This window comes from Perissodus microlepis, chromosome 22, assembly GCF_051167445.1.
Source record: "Perissodus microlepis isolate ML-2025 ecotype Zambia chromosome 22, ASM5116744v1, whole genome shotgun sequence".
Lineage (NCBI taxonomy): Eukaryota > Metazoa > Chordata > Actinopteri > Cichliformes > Cichlidae > Perissodus > Perissodus microlepis.
In genome coordinates, this window is record NC_140481.1 from 18,204,134 (window position 1) to 18,220,583 (window position 16,450).

The following is a 16,450-nucleotide window of genomic DNA, read 5'->3' on the forward strand; positions in this document are numbered from 1 at the left end:
TTATTATCATCTTGATGCATCAAAGTCCCTTTTAACACAGCAGCTGACTGGGAGCAGTCAAAGACCTGGTCCCTGAGTTTGAGGGAGAGGGAAATTGCAAATATTTTGAACTGTATATGTCAAAATACATCTACAAAATTATTTCCGTGCTGTGGTCTCCAACTACTGTTTTCTGTAGTGTGACCAGCATAGCTGATAGTTCCTATATCTGAGCCTCCTCCACGTGGTGAATGTATTAATGAGCAGCATGTGACTGACACCAGATCTGCTGCTGAGTGTCTCATACACAAACATTGCTCTGAATTTGAAATCAAGAAAAACATGGTTCCAGTTCACAAGTTAAAGCATACTGTACCCACACCTGATTAAATCATGCACCGTCTCCATAGTACTGACCATACGGCGAGTTGGTATCTATGCACAATATAATATTATATTGGATGATGATTGGATCAGAGCTTCAAATTCAATTTTCTAACAGAAACTATGCGCTTCAGATTAAATGGACCTCCTCAGCTACGCTATGTGTGAAGTAGTTTAAATAAAAGTGAATCTTGTCAGGAGAGAATCTAAAATTCCCCGTAGATATGTGCTCTGTTATTCCAGCCATGCATACATGCACTGCGTAGCTCTGAATAGTGGAGCTGGACTAAACACTGAATGGATGTAAAAATATTGGTAAAAGAGGAACAGCTGTGTACCCACAACACAGAAAAGTTGCTCTGGGCCAGAACGCCAGTCATTATCTAATCCTCTTTGACGGAGCCACTGGCTGAATGACAATGCCGTGTTTCGGGACAGCAGCAGAGAAAGCCAATCATCTGCTCTATTTTGTATTCAGGCCTCGTCTTCCCACAAAGGTCTCTCTTGCTGTTGGCGTTTTCTGTCAAGTGATATTCTGTTCTCACCGCGTCAGGGTCACTCGTTTATTTATCCCAGAACAAACTAGCACTTTTGATCGGCCTGAAACATTGACATAAGAATTCAAGTACAATGTTTAAGTCGAGTTTTTGATTCACTGATGGTTTTGTGACATTTTTTTTTCTGTGTGCATTTTCAGCAAATATTCAGGGCATGTCATAACTTTATTATTATTATTATTATAACTACTATTTACTACTATTTATTATCTTTCTATATTACAAGAATGTAATATAGCATGCATAAATATATAAATAATTACACTGTCATCTTCTTTTTGCTGTTCGCTTTATGGGTCGCCACAGCCGTCCCACTGCCTCCGTCTCATATCTACCACCATCCTCTGTCACATCAACTCTCTTCACGGCCTCCTTCACTACATGCATGAACCTCCTCTATGGACTTCATTCTTAACGTCTTCAACATCCTTTGCCCAATGATGTTATTTTAAGAAACATTATTTTTCCTGTGCATCTTCATCTCTGCCAGAGTTAACTCACCATTAGGGTCCTGCAGCTAAAACGGCTTATTTTGGATTAAACTCCACGATGCCACACGGCAGTGTTTGCGTTTAGATGTTTGCGTTGATTTGTTTTGTGTATTCAGGTTTTATCAGCAGATTGAATGAAGAACAGACTGAAACGCAGCGCGTACATCATGAGCTATTATCGTTCTCTCACATTACAGAGTCACATTTCTTTGTGCGTGTTTTAAGTAAATTTGGGGCAGACTATAGATAACACTCTGTGTTGTTGATATGCATTACATAAATCACTTTTAGATAAGGGAGTGAGGCTTAGTTGAGCTCAGTTTTCAAAGTCACCTTTTTAAGCATGCCAAACAAGGCTGTTTTCTTGATATATGATATATTGTTGCCTCTAATCACTGTAGTACTTCAGATATTTACATTATTAGCCCAGTGGTAGCAGTACTATGTCTTATAACATTATTCTCACCAAAACAGAAAAGTCTTAAGGGGAGGAACTAGTTTCAAAGGGATGCAACATGAGGGCCAAAGTCTGTAATAAAAGGTCAGCTTTTAGAAAAGGTCGGGATCAAGAAGGCTCCCTGTGGCATGAAATGAGGAAAATTCAAAGTGCTAACAAGGGTAGTGACACAGGTCAGGTCATTGCCTGTGGCGGCTGTGTTACGCAGCAGGATCAGAAGATTGCAAATCTGTGTTTTAAAAACACGAGCCGTCGTCTTCTTCTTTAACGTCGCCACAGTGGCTCATCTCCCTCTGTCTCACCCTATCTCAAGCATCCTCCTCTGTCACACCATGCACCCCCTCCATCACTACTTCACTCCTGCCTCTACATTTAGCATCTTTTGTCCAGTATAGCCACTATCCCTCATCTACACGTGCCCAAACCATCTCAGCCTTGCCTCTTCAACTTGGTCTCCAATCTGCTCAACCTGAGCTTCTATATACCATATACAAGGGTCATATATAACAGAATGAGCTGCAGGTCACCTTCCCAGCTTTTAGACAACATCAAGTGCATAAAATGTGAGACATCAAATAAAAATGTCTCGTGTCACCTAAAATAATCAGCATTTAACCTTTAATACTGATTAATGCTGATTTTTATCGGCAGGTACTCTCCAAATCCCTAACAGAAAACACGTAATATTAGGACCTTTAGGAATACTGTGCATTAGAAGAGAGAATTAATTATAATTTCTCCTGCAAAACCTGTAAAAGCTCCTTCATATCATAGTCTTTGCAGTTTTCTCTGCCTGTTCTGAAAATGGCCCATAAAACATGTTTTTCTTGAACAGATTGTGAATAACGAACCGTCCCCACGTCCCTGTCGCCCAGTGGCTAATTTTCAATGGAAATGACGAAGGCTGGTGATTAACATGGGAGCCATATTGCATCCTTAATGATTCCTGAGTATGTGTCTCCTCGAATTGACTAATGCAAGAACAGATGGCCCCATGGGTAAAATCCAGAGACACTCACTGTGCCTGTGACAACTTTGAAAAGTGTGCCTATGAGTCATTTTGTGTCTGAACATTTGCGTGTGTATAAATGTGCTCACAAATGTGCTTTCCCAACATTTGCATCCTGTGGGCCATTGCTCTAAATAAGAATGTAGATTTAGTGAGACAGTGTGGTTACATAAGAATAAGGCAATGCTGCGTTTTTGTTTGAAGTGGGTTTGGGGTTGTTGGGGTTTTTTTGTCTTTTGCCTGCATCTATTGCCACGGGTTGTGGAGGTATCATGGACATTTTAGATGAAAAGGTTAAAGGACCACATGGCTTCCTCTGTTTGTACACAGTCTGTCAGCTGTGGGCATGGGGATTGGCAGAAACAGTTACAGGTGCTGTGCAAAATGCTCATTTGAGCCTCTAGTTCCTCCAACACCACCAGGATGTGAAACATGTTGACCCAAGAGTTGCAGCAGAAGATGCTGACAGAAGCTCAACTGTTCTCAAGAAAGCACCCACTGGCTTCTGTAGCAGCTATCGAGTCGTTGACATAACTCTATTCTTTGCTGTGGGCAATGTCATAACATAACTTCATGAGATTCACAGTTCAAAAACAGTCATTACTTTTCTTATATTCAGACTTTGTGCAGCCTCTCAGTTCATCCAGTACCTGAACCAAACTACTTTAGCTTCAGCTTTCTTCTGATTGGGTGCCCTTTGCAAAGAGGCTTTGAGTCAAGTCAGAATTGCAATTCTTTTGTAAATGCACCATTCAAACTTGGACACGCAGGCCAGGTTTAACAGCCAAGACACAGAGGCTGGGAGCAAGCCGCAGTAGCTGAGCGAGCTTAAGTGGCAATGATAAAAACAAAGAAATAAAAACAATATTTGCTGTTATGATTTTGTTCATAGTGAATTCTTTCTTAAACATAAATGGAAAGGCGTGCATCTTTGCACCCATCAGCACAACCTCACAGAAAGGTTCAGCATGTCAGATTTTGGTGATAGGCTTCCACTCAGACCTCCATCTCTGACACACAGAGAGACAGAGACAGTCTGAGGGCAACCTTGTAGTTATTTTAAATAGTTCCTGGGAGAAAAAAGGTTCTGGGAACTTTGGGTGAAAGTGTGCCTGCTGTATCACAAAGAGCTTTGGAGGAATATACTGACTGAGCTGGTGTTAGTTATTCTGTAAAATTTCTTCATTTGTCTGTCAAAGATATGTGATATGTCTTTGTAGCTTAAAAGGAGGCCGGTGTTCACTTGGTATACAATGTAAATTAAATATTTTGAAATCCAAATGTGATCTAAATGGTTATGAGAACGATCAGATCCCTATTTAGTTTTGTTTGTTTTTTTAAGAGTCTGCCTTGTACGTTTCACTTCTCATTGCTCTCTTATCTCTCTTCAGTCCAGTTCTTTAGTCCCTTGTTCCACTCATCTTTCCCTGGATCACTGCCACCCAGGCCCAATTTCTAATGTAAAATTTCTCCCTTTTCATGTTTCACTTCATAGGTATTAAGATGGTCTGAGACTTTGAACCAGCATTAAAGTGCTCTTATTTTGTGGTGGTGACAAAGGAAGTGTGATCTAAGGGGAAAGGGGGACATAAAGAGAACTGCCTGAGGTGTAGAGTTGCCTGGCAACACCTTTCCACCTTTGTGTGAGTTGGCCATCAACACATTGCAGTAGAAGGTTAAGAAATACTCCAGCATAAACGTTTGTGTGTACTTGAGAAAAGCCTGAAGAGTGATATTGTTCGTTAAACAGGGTGGATAACTCTTACAGCTGGTTCTGTGCTTGCTGCACAAAACTGGCAATCGTCTATATTTCTCTGTTATCTTGTCAGTTTATAATTTTGTCTTGCTTCATGTCATTCAGTTGTGCTCTTTGAATGACAGATGACTTGAAGGTGGATGTTATTCCAATTTGTAGGACTACTCCCCCCCCCCCCCCCAGGGTGTCTTGTAGCTCATAGCTACCCTAAGGCCTCATGTTGTTAGCCAACAGCAAATAGCCTCTTTTGTGACAGATCCAACTCTAGTGCAGATGCTATTTGTACTAGGTGTATTTGGCTTTTCCCTAGTGTCATATAGTTTAACAATAATGTGACTTTCACTGTGATAGATATATCTAAAGCATTTTCTTAATTATTCTCCAACTTCTTGTCCTTTTGTCCTAAGGAGAGGTTTTCTTTGTTTTAAGAGACATGGGAAATCTCCTGAAGGGTCTTCTCTAACGGCCTGCTATTCCTATAGGTTGGTGCGAGATGCCTCAGCATGTGACAACATACACTCTATAGCCAGCCATAAAGTGCTTTCCTAGGGGCTCAACGCCTTGTAAAAGACCCACGATTGTTTTTCCCACCATGACTGTCCTAGATAGTTGAGGTTATCCTGTTTCTCCCTTCAGGGTGGCCCTGGTGTAGGGGATGCCCAGGCATCATGCATCCAAACTCTGTTTCTAATGGATGAGACATTTCATTTCAGTCACACTGGACTAAAAATAGGACGGCAGCCTCCTCGTAACTAGAAAAGATCAGCAGTTGCCTGGCGATGGCACTGAATTTGATCACTTTTGGTGACAGATTGCAAGTAGTTGCAGTGATCAGCTGGTTGCCCTGAGATTTAGCGTGAAACACCGTCATGCTCTGGGCGAACACTTTCGATCTGATCGCAGGTCGCCTGGTGGGACGCAAGCTGTCTCCAAAACCGTTGCGGTCTGACTCAAACTGACTGCAGGCACTCTCAGACAGATAACGTTTTGCAATTGCCATCTAATTTGTAAATGAAACAGATGTTGCAATCAATCTGATTCGGTCTGTGCTGCCGTTTATTATTGCTGTTTTATCGCCATCTTGGCACAACAAAGAGGACAAGTGCTGTTTTCCCTATGGTGACTCTAGCATTAGCCAGGGGAAAAATTAGGACTTTATGTAGTTGTAAATTTACGATTGTGTCCTTAGTCCTGGACGCTCAGGTTCTGAGAAGGTCCATAGGATGTTAATGAGGATTTGGAGGTCATCAGTCATCCTTGTTGCCTAACTGATTGGGAATTATTGATCGTTTGATTCTCGGTCATAGTTGTCAGACACATTGATTGTGCCATCTGCCGTTATCTCCTCATGGGGAACAAATAAGCAACCATTCAAATCAGAGTGGGCCTAATGACAGATAGTAGCTCTTTAATGATTTTTTTGTAGTTTGCTAGGAGAGTAGAAATCAGGGCTTTCAGTCTAAGACAGTCAAGTGAAAATATTTTTATTCAATTAAAGTGATTTTATATGTTTCACGTGTGTAAAAGCAGTTCAGCCAGTGTAAAATATCCTAGAATATTACTGATACTGTGGCAGTCTACTTCCTCTTCTTGTCTGCTTTGAGAAAAGTAGCAGATTGTATATGAAATGATACAAATTGCTGTTTCAGTATGTTTAATATTATTCTACTTTATTTTTATCATGCTTATTTTTCCATTGTTTTGGGTGGAAAAAAACATAGCATGTGGTCTTGACCTGGTGTCCACTTCAACAACAAGCCTGCGGGCAATTATCCCTTGCACTGCATTGGTAATAGGTTATATTGTTATTATTTGGAGCATCTTAGCACATTATTAGCTGTATTTTTCAGCACATGTAGATGGTACAAGCTGGCAAAAAAAATGTATGATGCATTCCTCCTCTAATTATGACCCATTTTACAGGTTGGTACTACACCGCCCACGTGGAGAGCTGCTAAAAAAACAAAAAACAAAAATTAATGAACTGCTGGAAAATATTAGGGAAAAGATGTTATAAAGGACATGTAAACAGGATTGCTTTGACAAACACCTGGGTGTGATTTTTATCCGTGAGTGAATGTTTACTCATTATGTCCTAACATATTAGGATGGATGGCAATATCATTTTTCATATTCTGTTATTAGTTTGTCAGAATTATGTGCCTGTGAGCCGCTAATGTGCCGAGCTAATTTTGATCTGCCTAAATAGTGAATATGCAGAGAACAGTTTTAATCCACATGACATTTCAATGAAGCTGAGGTGTGAATTTTGGCTGGGTTGCTGCATCACCCTTTTCTGTTATAGATTTGCAGCTGTCCTTTTCTCATCTTCTGATCTTTTTGCCCCATCTTTAGCTCTAACACAGATGATCTCATATTCGACTCTAGAATGCTTTGGTATACAGAGGAGTTCATTTTGGACTAAATGACTGCAAGATGCCCCGGTCATATGGCTGCGAAACAAGCCCAAATCACACCACACATCACACCTCCACCACTGATTGATAGTTGTTATGAGGTGGCTGCTTGGTTTGGTTTTCATCAAACATGATGTGATGCATTATGGCCCTTTGAACTCATCTCTCCAAAGCACTTCTGTTCCAGAGAAGAAGCTTTCTCTTGCAACCCTTCCAAGCTAGCCTTACTTTTTCAGTCGTTTTCTAATTGTACTGTTTAAAAACCTAACTGAGGCCCGTAGAGTCTGAGATGTAATTCTTGGGTTTCTTTGCACTTTCTGTGAGCAATACATGCTGACCTTGTTGTGAATTTATCACAAGGTCCACTCCTGGAGTTATTTTCACTGTAGAATGATGTCATGGTCCTTCACAGATTGATGGGCATCATTGCTGATGTCTGCCACACATTCGCTTTTATAGAGGTGCTCACACCCGTTGATGATCAGTTATCAAATGCATTTTATTAGAAGCTTAAACTATTCATTCATAAGGAAGCAGTAATGGTGTGCTTAGTTTCCCCCATGCTGCTTCTGTATTTTGGCTCAGTCTTTGTTAAATAAATAACATGATGTCATATTTTGTTATTAATCTGAGGTTGTACTCGGCTAATTTTAAGACCTGCTAAAAATTAAATTATTGTTTTTATGTCCTGATACATAAAACCTTAGAATTAAGACAGGGTGTGCTTCCTTTTTCACATGACAGATTTATGCTCAATCAATTTAAATGAGAGTTTTCTGAAATGTGTCTGACCTGTGTTCTTCTTTACATCTTTGGCAGAAACTTTTGCATTACCTATTTAATCTGCTTAATAGCACTCAACAAGTATGGCACAAGGCAGCTTAATGGGAAATGTATTTAATCTGACTTGCATATCACAGATTGCCCCTGGCTGATCATATGTCTGATGAAAAATAATGTGCCCAGAAGCCTGCAATAGGGACCATATATTTTAGACTGCTGTGTTGGTAAACTATATTTGTTGCAGTTATAAATCAATTGTTAGTGCCAACCTGCAAGAATTGTATCAACCTATCCATCCAATTTCAAGTCACATATCCAAGTTATGGTCATGGCAATAATGAATCAAGCTGAGCAGCCTAGATGTACTTTCCCACATTGACATCCCCCTGCTCCTTCTGGCGTTCACATGCCAGCTGGGAGGTGTAATCCCTCCGGCTGTGCTCCAGGATCTCTTCCAGTTTAGTCAAGAACACTCTGAAAAGGAAGCACCTTGGGGGGTCACCAGGCGACTGAACCACGTCGAGCTTCTTTTCTCAAGCGCAAAAGTCCTCCTGAAACTCTTTCAGCTTCTCTTTTGTTAGCTTGTTACAATGTCAGCAACACTGCATCCACTGTAAGTGAACAGTGTCAGTGTCTTTTGCTCTTGCACCACATCCAACCTCTGGCATATGGAGTAGCAGGAGTGCTAGGGAACTCTCCAACATTTATTAATACTGCAAAAGCTACGTGTAAGTCACAAATCAACACTTAAAGCAGTTAAAATGATGTTAATTTACTGGGATATGTAGTTTGATTCTCTCCTCTCAACTGTTGACAAATAAGGATATGTAGATAGCAAAAAATGGCTACTTTAGGCTACTTATTGAAGTGGTGTTTCTTTGGGACTATCTATTTATGATATAGTCTGCTGGAAGTTTTCCTGTCCTGTTTCAAGATCCTGACACAGCATCAGTGCCAAAGAGCTTAAAATATCTGAGCCTGTCAGAGCCACTCAAACCAAAAAAGGGATTTTCAAAGTGTCGCTGAACTGACAGTTACCTCAGCTACATTAATAAAATAAACACTTGCTCATCACCACTGAATTTAATTGTGAAATTTGTGGCACAGGTACATATCGGGCAAACGGGGTCAAACCCACGCCTCCACTCAGGCAGGAAGCTGCGATCAAAAATTTAGGACCATTTCAAAGAACTCGCGGTAACTTCAGCTTCTTTGCAAAGATGACGGGCGGGCGTAAACAAGGAATAAAGATGAATTTAGACTGGAATGAAAGAGTGTATGAATCCTATAAAAACACAGATTTTCTATGCTTACTAAGATATTAGTATTTAGGGAAGATGAAGCAGGTTAGGCCAACTCCCCCGTTAATTATGTTAACAGTAATATGGCAAAGAGAGCAGCACTGTTCTTTCCCCAGTTTTTGCTGGGCTTCTGGACAAAAGAGTTGAAAAGTTTATGGATGGCCTGGAGAATTTGGCATTTCTCTACACAGATTACATAAAACTGGTAGGCAGAATGTCAGTTTCCAAGGCAACTGTATTTTTTTTATTTTTTATTTTTTTGTATGTGTGTCTTTGCTTTCATTCTCATGTCATTTCTCTGAGTGCACTTAGTTTTCATCATCAGCTGATGCCTCTGTGGGTTTCTAAGCTTTAGTAATGGTGGGTTAAGTTTCACATGGGAAAGTGTGTTTAACAAGCTGCGACTTTACAGAGAGATGATGGGGAAGGAGAAGGAGTTCAAGCAGCAAAGAGTTTTTGTATGAATGCAAAAGACTGTTGGATTAAATGAAAATGTTTGATAACATTTATTACTGTAATGTTTAGATATGTGTTCATCTTGTTTTTTGCGTCTAGACGATGTGAGTTGTAAACAGGCTCCAGGAGAATCTCATTATGCTCCCAAATAGTGCCGCGTAAACATTTACCTGCAAATGTCAATGTGTGAATTAAAAGGCTTTTAACTGAGACTTACACACTTACCCCAAAGTATCCACTGAATGATGATGTAAGTGTGATCTTCTGATACAGGGTGGTATTATATTCACATTACTTTAGAGACAGATGGCTGTGTAGTGATTTTAACATTCATACTATTTGCACTGTATGGACGGTTTAGTTATATTTTCCAGTTTACAGTGCAGTGAAGTTCATATTCTCTGTGGCCCGCCCACACATTTTCACACCACAAGCTGCTTTGTCTCGTTCTAAACATTAAATTCAGCCTTTTTTCCTCTCTCAAATGAAACTGGGACAAAGTGAATACATGACGAATGTTTATACTTTTAGAAGTATTCGAACAACTTGATTTACAGGTTTATTAAAAAAGTACTGTGCATATTAGTAAAGCCTGAGCACACATATTCCAATGGCTTGCCCCAAGGATCCTATTTTTAGCTGCATTGCACCAGTGAGATATGTTATAGGACGTTACTGCCAAATTTGAACCCACTTGGATACTAAATATAAAAGGTAACTCTGCTTGGAAATCAGACACATTCAAAACTGTCTAGTCTCGACTCGTCTAAAAGAAAAGTCTTAATTTGTTCTTTTATAGCTGTTGAAATTCTTTTTCTGCTTCTGTTCAAGAAAGTGCTTTGAGGTATCATCCCATGTTTGATGAATCATATATCTCCCACATTCCTTCTTGCTGGGTGACGATCTTATGCAGTTTTTAATATTGTTGATACTTTTCTCAAGGCATAACCATTGACTGATGATCATTGGTAAGTAGGTGAGAGTCCTGAGATAAAGGGGCTTGGGTATAGAGCTGGACTGATATATCGATCCCACCGATTGCACAGTCATACCTAGTACAAATAGAACAAAACACAGTAGACTTTAAAGTGGATTTTTTTTTTTTTTTTAAAAAGTGTCAGAAATGTGCAAGCAAAAAAGGAATGACTTAATGAATAAATAAAGGATTAATCGAATGATTATTGCACATATTATTATCGCCCCCCAAAAAGCTGGAGGTAGCTTCCCCGAGGGAGGTAGCCAATCAATGTTAGCACTGATTAGGGCTGTTGCCCTGCTGTAAAAGCTGTCCTTGAGTCTGTTCAGAAGTTCCTGACAACTGTAAGTAACTTCTGCTCGACATACAGTAGGAAAAAACACATACACCCACACGTATACATATAGAAAATATTAAAAAACAAAGCTCTGAACGTGAAAAGAAGTAAGCCGCTGCGTCTGTGTGCGCCGCCATCTTGTTCGGCTGGTGATGTATTAGTATCGGTTTTTATAACAACGGATGAATAGGAATTGAAAGTAAAGACGAGACAGGAGAAACACCCTTCGACCATGTAATAAGTGTTACTGTTGCATAATTTGTACACCAGAGGGCAACATCCCTGTTGGCAACTCACCAAGCAGCTGTTCTGAGCACAGCTGAATTAGAGTGTAAAGAGGTAATCCACAAATTGTTGTAATAGTAAAACAAGATTGTTTGTGAACGGCATTGTTACATTATCTTAAAAAAGACTCGCATAACAAATGTCAGGGAACTGTTTATGTTTACCGTGTCTGATAGAAAATCATACATCTGGGTCTACCATTAAAAAAGGGAAGTCTTGAAAGGAGTGTAGCAGCTTCACTCACATTTATGACAAGAAGCTCACAGCAAACCTGGAAATTGTCACGGTCAGAAGTCGCTGGGCTTCTGAGAGTTATATAAGAAATTCCTGCTAAAGCCTTGAAAGGTTTCTTTAATCCCCTTTTTCTATATTGATATATTGTCCAGCCACAGTGCTATTAACCAGGCTATCCATTAATATCTGTACTTTACCACTGGTGAGAGAAAGAGTTTTAAATATCTCTCAAGGCAGCTCATTTCACTACATGAAAAAGCTAAGTCAAAACAACAGCTGCACACCACTGTAGTAAAAATTAAAAATACTAATGTAGCGCTGTTGATTAGTTATTCACAAATTAGCTTTTATATTCAGTCACGTTTTTCCATGTTTATTTCTTGGTTGTGAGTGTGAATCGGGGCAGTTATCTGTTTAATAACTCGCTTTTTGTATTGCATGATTTCATACTGAAAAGAGTCCATCCTCAATTTCAGCCGGTGCACTTTTTACCCCTCCCACAGCTCATTCTCTGCTGCAGTTATAATCACCCGTAGCTAATTAAGGGGCTTATAATATTTCCGTTGAGTTGCCTGCAGCTTTATTTGTGCAGCTGTGTCCAAAAGCTATCGATTGTGGCTGCTGGTGTTTGTAGCTTGTTTTCGAGCAGAACGGCCCTACAGGCGCTGAGAGCTTTGAAGGATCTTGAAGATGAAGGGTAAGGTTGACAAGGTTGGCTTTAGTGTGTGTGTGTGTGTGTGTGTGTGTGTGTGTGTGTGTGTGTGCGCGTGTTTGTGTGTGAGAAAAAGAGAGAGGTTTTAATTCCTCTTTAAACTCACTACCCTATGTTGCTCTAATAAATAAAAACATATGTGTGTATATATATGTATGTGTGTGTGTGTGTGTGTGTATACATACATACATACATACGTGTGTGTGTATTATCCATAATACTGTGTCAGTGGCACTTGTAGATCAGAGAGCTGTGTCTTTGCAGGTCCCATCACTTGAGCTCAGCATGCATTGGAAAAGAGGTGGGCAATATGAAAGAAAAGAAATCGGGAGGAGTTAGTGAAGGACATGAGAGGAGGTGACAGAGCTAGGTGGATTTGTGATGCTCTTCACAGCATCATGCTAATGAGGAGGATTATTATGTCCCCCCCCTCAGGCTGTGGAGGCACAGTGTGGGCACAAGTGTGTTTCACTTTTGATGCTGTGATTTGTGTGTAAGGCTGTTCATGTGTATGTGTGTGTGGTACATGACAAAAGCAGCAAGCCTAACCTTTCAGAAATGGTTCTGTTTAGCTACCTTGACATCTTTGCTCTGTATCCACTTTAATAGGTGTTCATAATCCCTATTCATTAAAATAGCTTACTCCTCCAGATATATAAAGTCTGCAGACTGGGTTAAGAGGCATCCATGTGTGTTTAAAGGTCAGAGCCAAATGTGTTCACGAGTTACGATTTCTAAAATTGCTCAGCTTCACACACAAACCTACAAACTCATAAGCGTCTATGCTCCTTATTTTCTATCCTCCTTGCGTACACACCCTCTTTCCCACCCCCTCTTCGCCTTCTCTTTTCTACTCAGGTCCCCCTCCTCCCTCGCTCAGCAGCAGCTAGTGGTATGCTCCAATCGTCTTCGCTCTTCTCCCTTCTCTCTCTCTCTCTCTCTCTGCACTGTCAGCCTCAGCAGTCTCCACACCACAGCGAGACACTGGTGCAGCGCTGATCCCCCCACATGCACGTGCATGATTTGTGAGTGGCAGGTTCTTAAAAAAAAAAACAACGCTCAGCACCGAAGTGTGTACAAGTGTGCATGAGAATGTTTTTCTGAAGCATCTTTTTGTGCCGAGGAGCATGTGTGCGGGCCGAGAGACAGTGTGAGGATGCATGGTTGGCAGGTGTTGTCGTGATCGGTGGAGTTTTTGGTGTACTATCGTTGTGTTGTCTGCCTTCCCCCTTCTCCTCCGATTTTGGTTATCCTGTGAGGACAAAAAGCATCCTGCTGGGATGTCCACCTCGCCTGGTGCAAATGATGGGAGCCAAAGGAACTCTTGTAAGTGACTTTATTTCATCTTTTCTATTCGAGGGTAGTGATCTCTGTGTTTTTCCAGGACGTCAAATATCTGATTGGTGCTGATTTTATGCGAAAGAACCTTCCTTTTCCCATTCAAATAACAGATGTTATTTTGAAGGGAGGCCTGGTCAAGACAAAAACAGGACATAATTTAAGTAAATGTATTTTACCGTTAATGTATGCATCGCTAGGGAAATAAAGACTGCACTTTTTACTGACAGTAGGAATGTAATGTCTGCTGATGTGTGAGATTTGGCTTGTGTGACACTGTACTGTGTGTAATTAAGAAAATGATATGTAAATTAGTGAAGTGAAGTAGTCCAACGTGTACAGACTGCTACATGTTTACATGATGCAGCGCTCAGAGGGGTGTGTAATGTGGGAATCCGTGCGTGTGCGCGCGAGTGTGTTTACACACATCCTGGAGCTTCTCCAGCTGTCGACGTATCGGGAAAGCGCCGTTCGTCGACTGACAACCAAGACAGCTGTATTTTCTCAGGAAAAGACCAGATGCTGATGTCATTCGTTACCGTCGAACTACCAAGTATTTCATTTTAACACCTGTGTTCGGTGTAGTCGCTGTTAAAACTTATTTATTTTCTTGTGTTTTTGTGTTTTGTTTTTTTAGAATAAGCTTAAAAACTCATACTATGTCATTTTCATAGCGTAAATTGTCGCATTAGATTCCTTTGTAAATGTGTTTGTACTGTATCGGCAGCTTTAGCTGTGCAGGGCAGTGCTAGGTTGTGGAAAAAGGAATATGGCTATACCGTGTATTCAGTGGGTGAAAGTGTGTGGGACTCATGTGCGATTTTGTGAGTTTTAATGTTTGACTTCATTCTGGCTTCAAGTAACACACACACACACACACACACACACACACACACACACACACACACACACACAAAGGATTGCTGTACTGTAAGTGGGTAATTGATAATACAAAGTGAGTCATTTTGACTCATTTGAAAGCTCAGTGGGAACATACAGACACACACACACACACACACTGGAATACATTGACTGTCTTGACTGAGGCACAGATCACAGCTGGGAAAATGGGCCTTCTCTTATTGCTTTCATTATTATTGCACCATCCCCCTCTTCCTCCTTTCATTCCCCTTCTCCTCTGTTATTTTCAGGATGTTATTTACTGTTCAACCTTTCATAACTTGCCTGGAAACCTTCTGTGTGTCTGGGTGATGCATTAATGATCACACACTGACACACCCACCCACAGTAGGTATCAATTGTGTGTTTGCGACTGAGGGCTTTTTTTTGTATAATTACACTGTTGTATGTTCTTTTATTTGGCTGAGTAATACTGAAGCCTCCGTTCCGCTCTTTCATGTCTAGTTCTTGGTTGCTTTGTGTTGAATTTGACCAGTTTGCTCCTTGTCAAGGCGCATCCATCACATTACCTTATCACAGAGCAGTGCTTTCAGAAAGAAATATCAAGTGACTGCAGGCTATGATTACTGATTTACTAACCATAATGTTACATAACCAAAAGCAGCATCTGAGGAAACAGTGTAACCTAAAGAATAGCTTTTAGGAGAAGAAAACCGGAGATTGAACAAGCGCAAAGGAAAAGATCTCATCAAGGAGATAAATATTAACATATTGCCATATCTAAGGTAGTATAAATAAAACAGCCAGCGTGCTTGTGATCATGAAATACAAATTTAGTGCTCACTGCACTGAATTTATTGATTAAACCCTGAAAGCAAATCATCAGAGATGATACAAAGAGAGAGGATACTTATGAACTATTTATGGACTTGTGTTTTTTAGAGCGTCTTTTTTCTAAAGCGGCAGTATTTTTATCTGCATCCTGTCATCTTGACTCAGTGTGATATTATCAAAGTGTAATGATGGTGCAGATCTCTTCTATCCTCGTTAGTTTGTGTCCTCTGTAAAGGAGCAACAGCAGGCACCTGCAACTGAGATGGATGTGCTGTGTCATCACTTCCTCAGCCAAATGATGGCTTACCTCACCTCTCTGTTCCTTTCCGCTATTTTCCCCATCTACTCACCTCTCTTACCCATCCCCACCTTTCTTTCTCTTTGTGCACGGTTACTGTACACATCTGCTCTCTTCACCACTGGTGTCCTTAATCTCCTCTCCTCTCCTCTGCCCCCCCATTGCCCACTTTATCTAGGTTCACATGAAACTTTAATTGCATGTAAATCAAAGCGCTCCAGATATAATTAGTCTTTTGTGCTGCTTTAATAAGGAGAGTCTGCACTATTGAAATATGGTAGAGTAGCAGACTCCTGCACTATCTCAGATAGCTAAAGCCACAGGGCAAACTCAAGTTTTAATGCTGAAGGAAATGACGTGAACTTTTGAAGTGAAGGTTTTTAGTAACTTAAAAAAAATGTATTCCTGGTGTTTTTTGGTTGTCCTTACTAGTGTAGGGTTGATCTTCCTTGTCCCTGCATAAAAATCTGTTTATGTTCACCACACAATATTTGATAGGTAAATGCTCATTAAAGGTATCAGTATTGGGACTATGTGTCAGAAATATTGGATTTTAAAATGGTAATTGGTGTCTACTTTCGGCAGAACAGGAATGTTGGAAATGTGACAGCGAGCAGGCAGCAGCACAGAAGGTGGGAATTTTTTCATGCTGAACCAATTATTTGCTCGTGCTAAAAAGTTAAAGCTCTCTAAATGACACGATTGTTGTTTGAATCTGGCACTGAAACGAAAATGTCTTCAGTGAGTAAGACACTGTAACTGTATGCTTTTATTTTCGCATACATTTCTCCTCCTCAGTTGGTTTAGTTAAACTAAAAGCAATTAGCTTGTGAATTATTAGCATATTCAAACATTAATCACAGAGCTTATAAACACAGAGTCTGTGCACGCTGACGTGTGTTGAATTTGTCTGATCATTGTCAAAGACGGCCTTTGAGATTAGAAGAGATTAATATTCACTTCAACTGACCCCTCTTCTTGTTTC

General features: G+C 40.4%; 1 protein-coding gene across 5 annotated transcripts in view; it reads left to right on the plus strand.

The window, feature by feature from the left end:
- The window catches only part of dtnbp1b (dystrobrevin binding protein 1b), a 68,039-nt gene that overhangs the window by 26,183 nt on the left and 25,406 nt on the right, over positions 1-16,450 (plus strand). Inside the window, exon 1 of one of the 5 annotated variants that reach the window (XM_084918946.1) lies at positions 13,054-13,460. The exons of 1 other annotated variant lie outside the window; for it this stretch is intronic. In XM_084918946.1, coding sequence (XP_084775072.1) covers positions 13,295-13,460 — 166 coding nt within the window. In that variant the 5' untranslated portion in view covers positions 13,054-13,294. Of the gene's footprint in view, positions 1-13,053; positions 13,461-13,914; positions 14,026-14,625; positions 14,721-16,450 lie in introns of those variants that run through there. 3 more of the 5 variants (XM_084918947.1, XM_084918949.1, XM_084918950.1) reach the window with 3 other exon arrangements.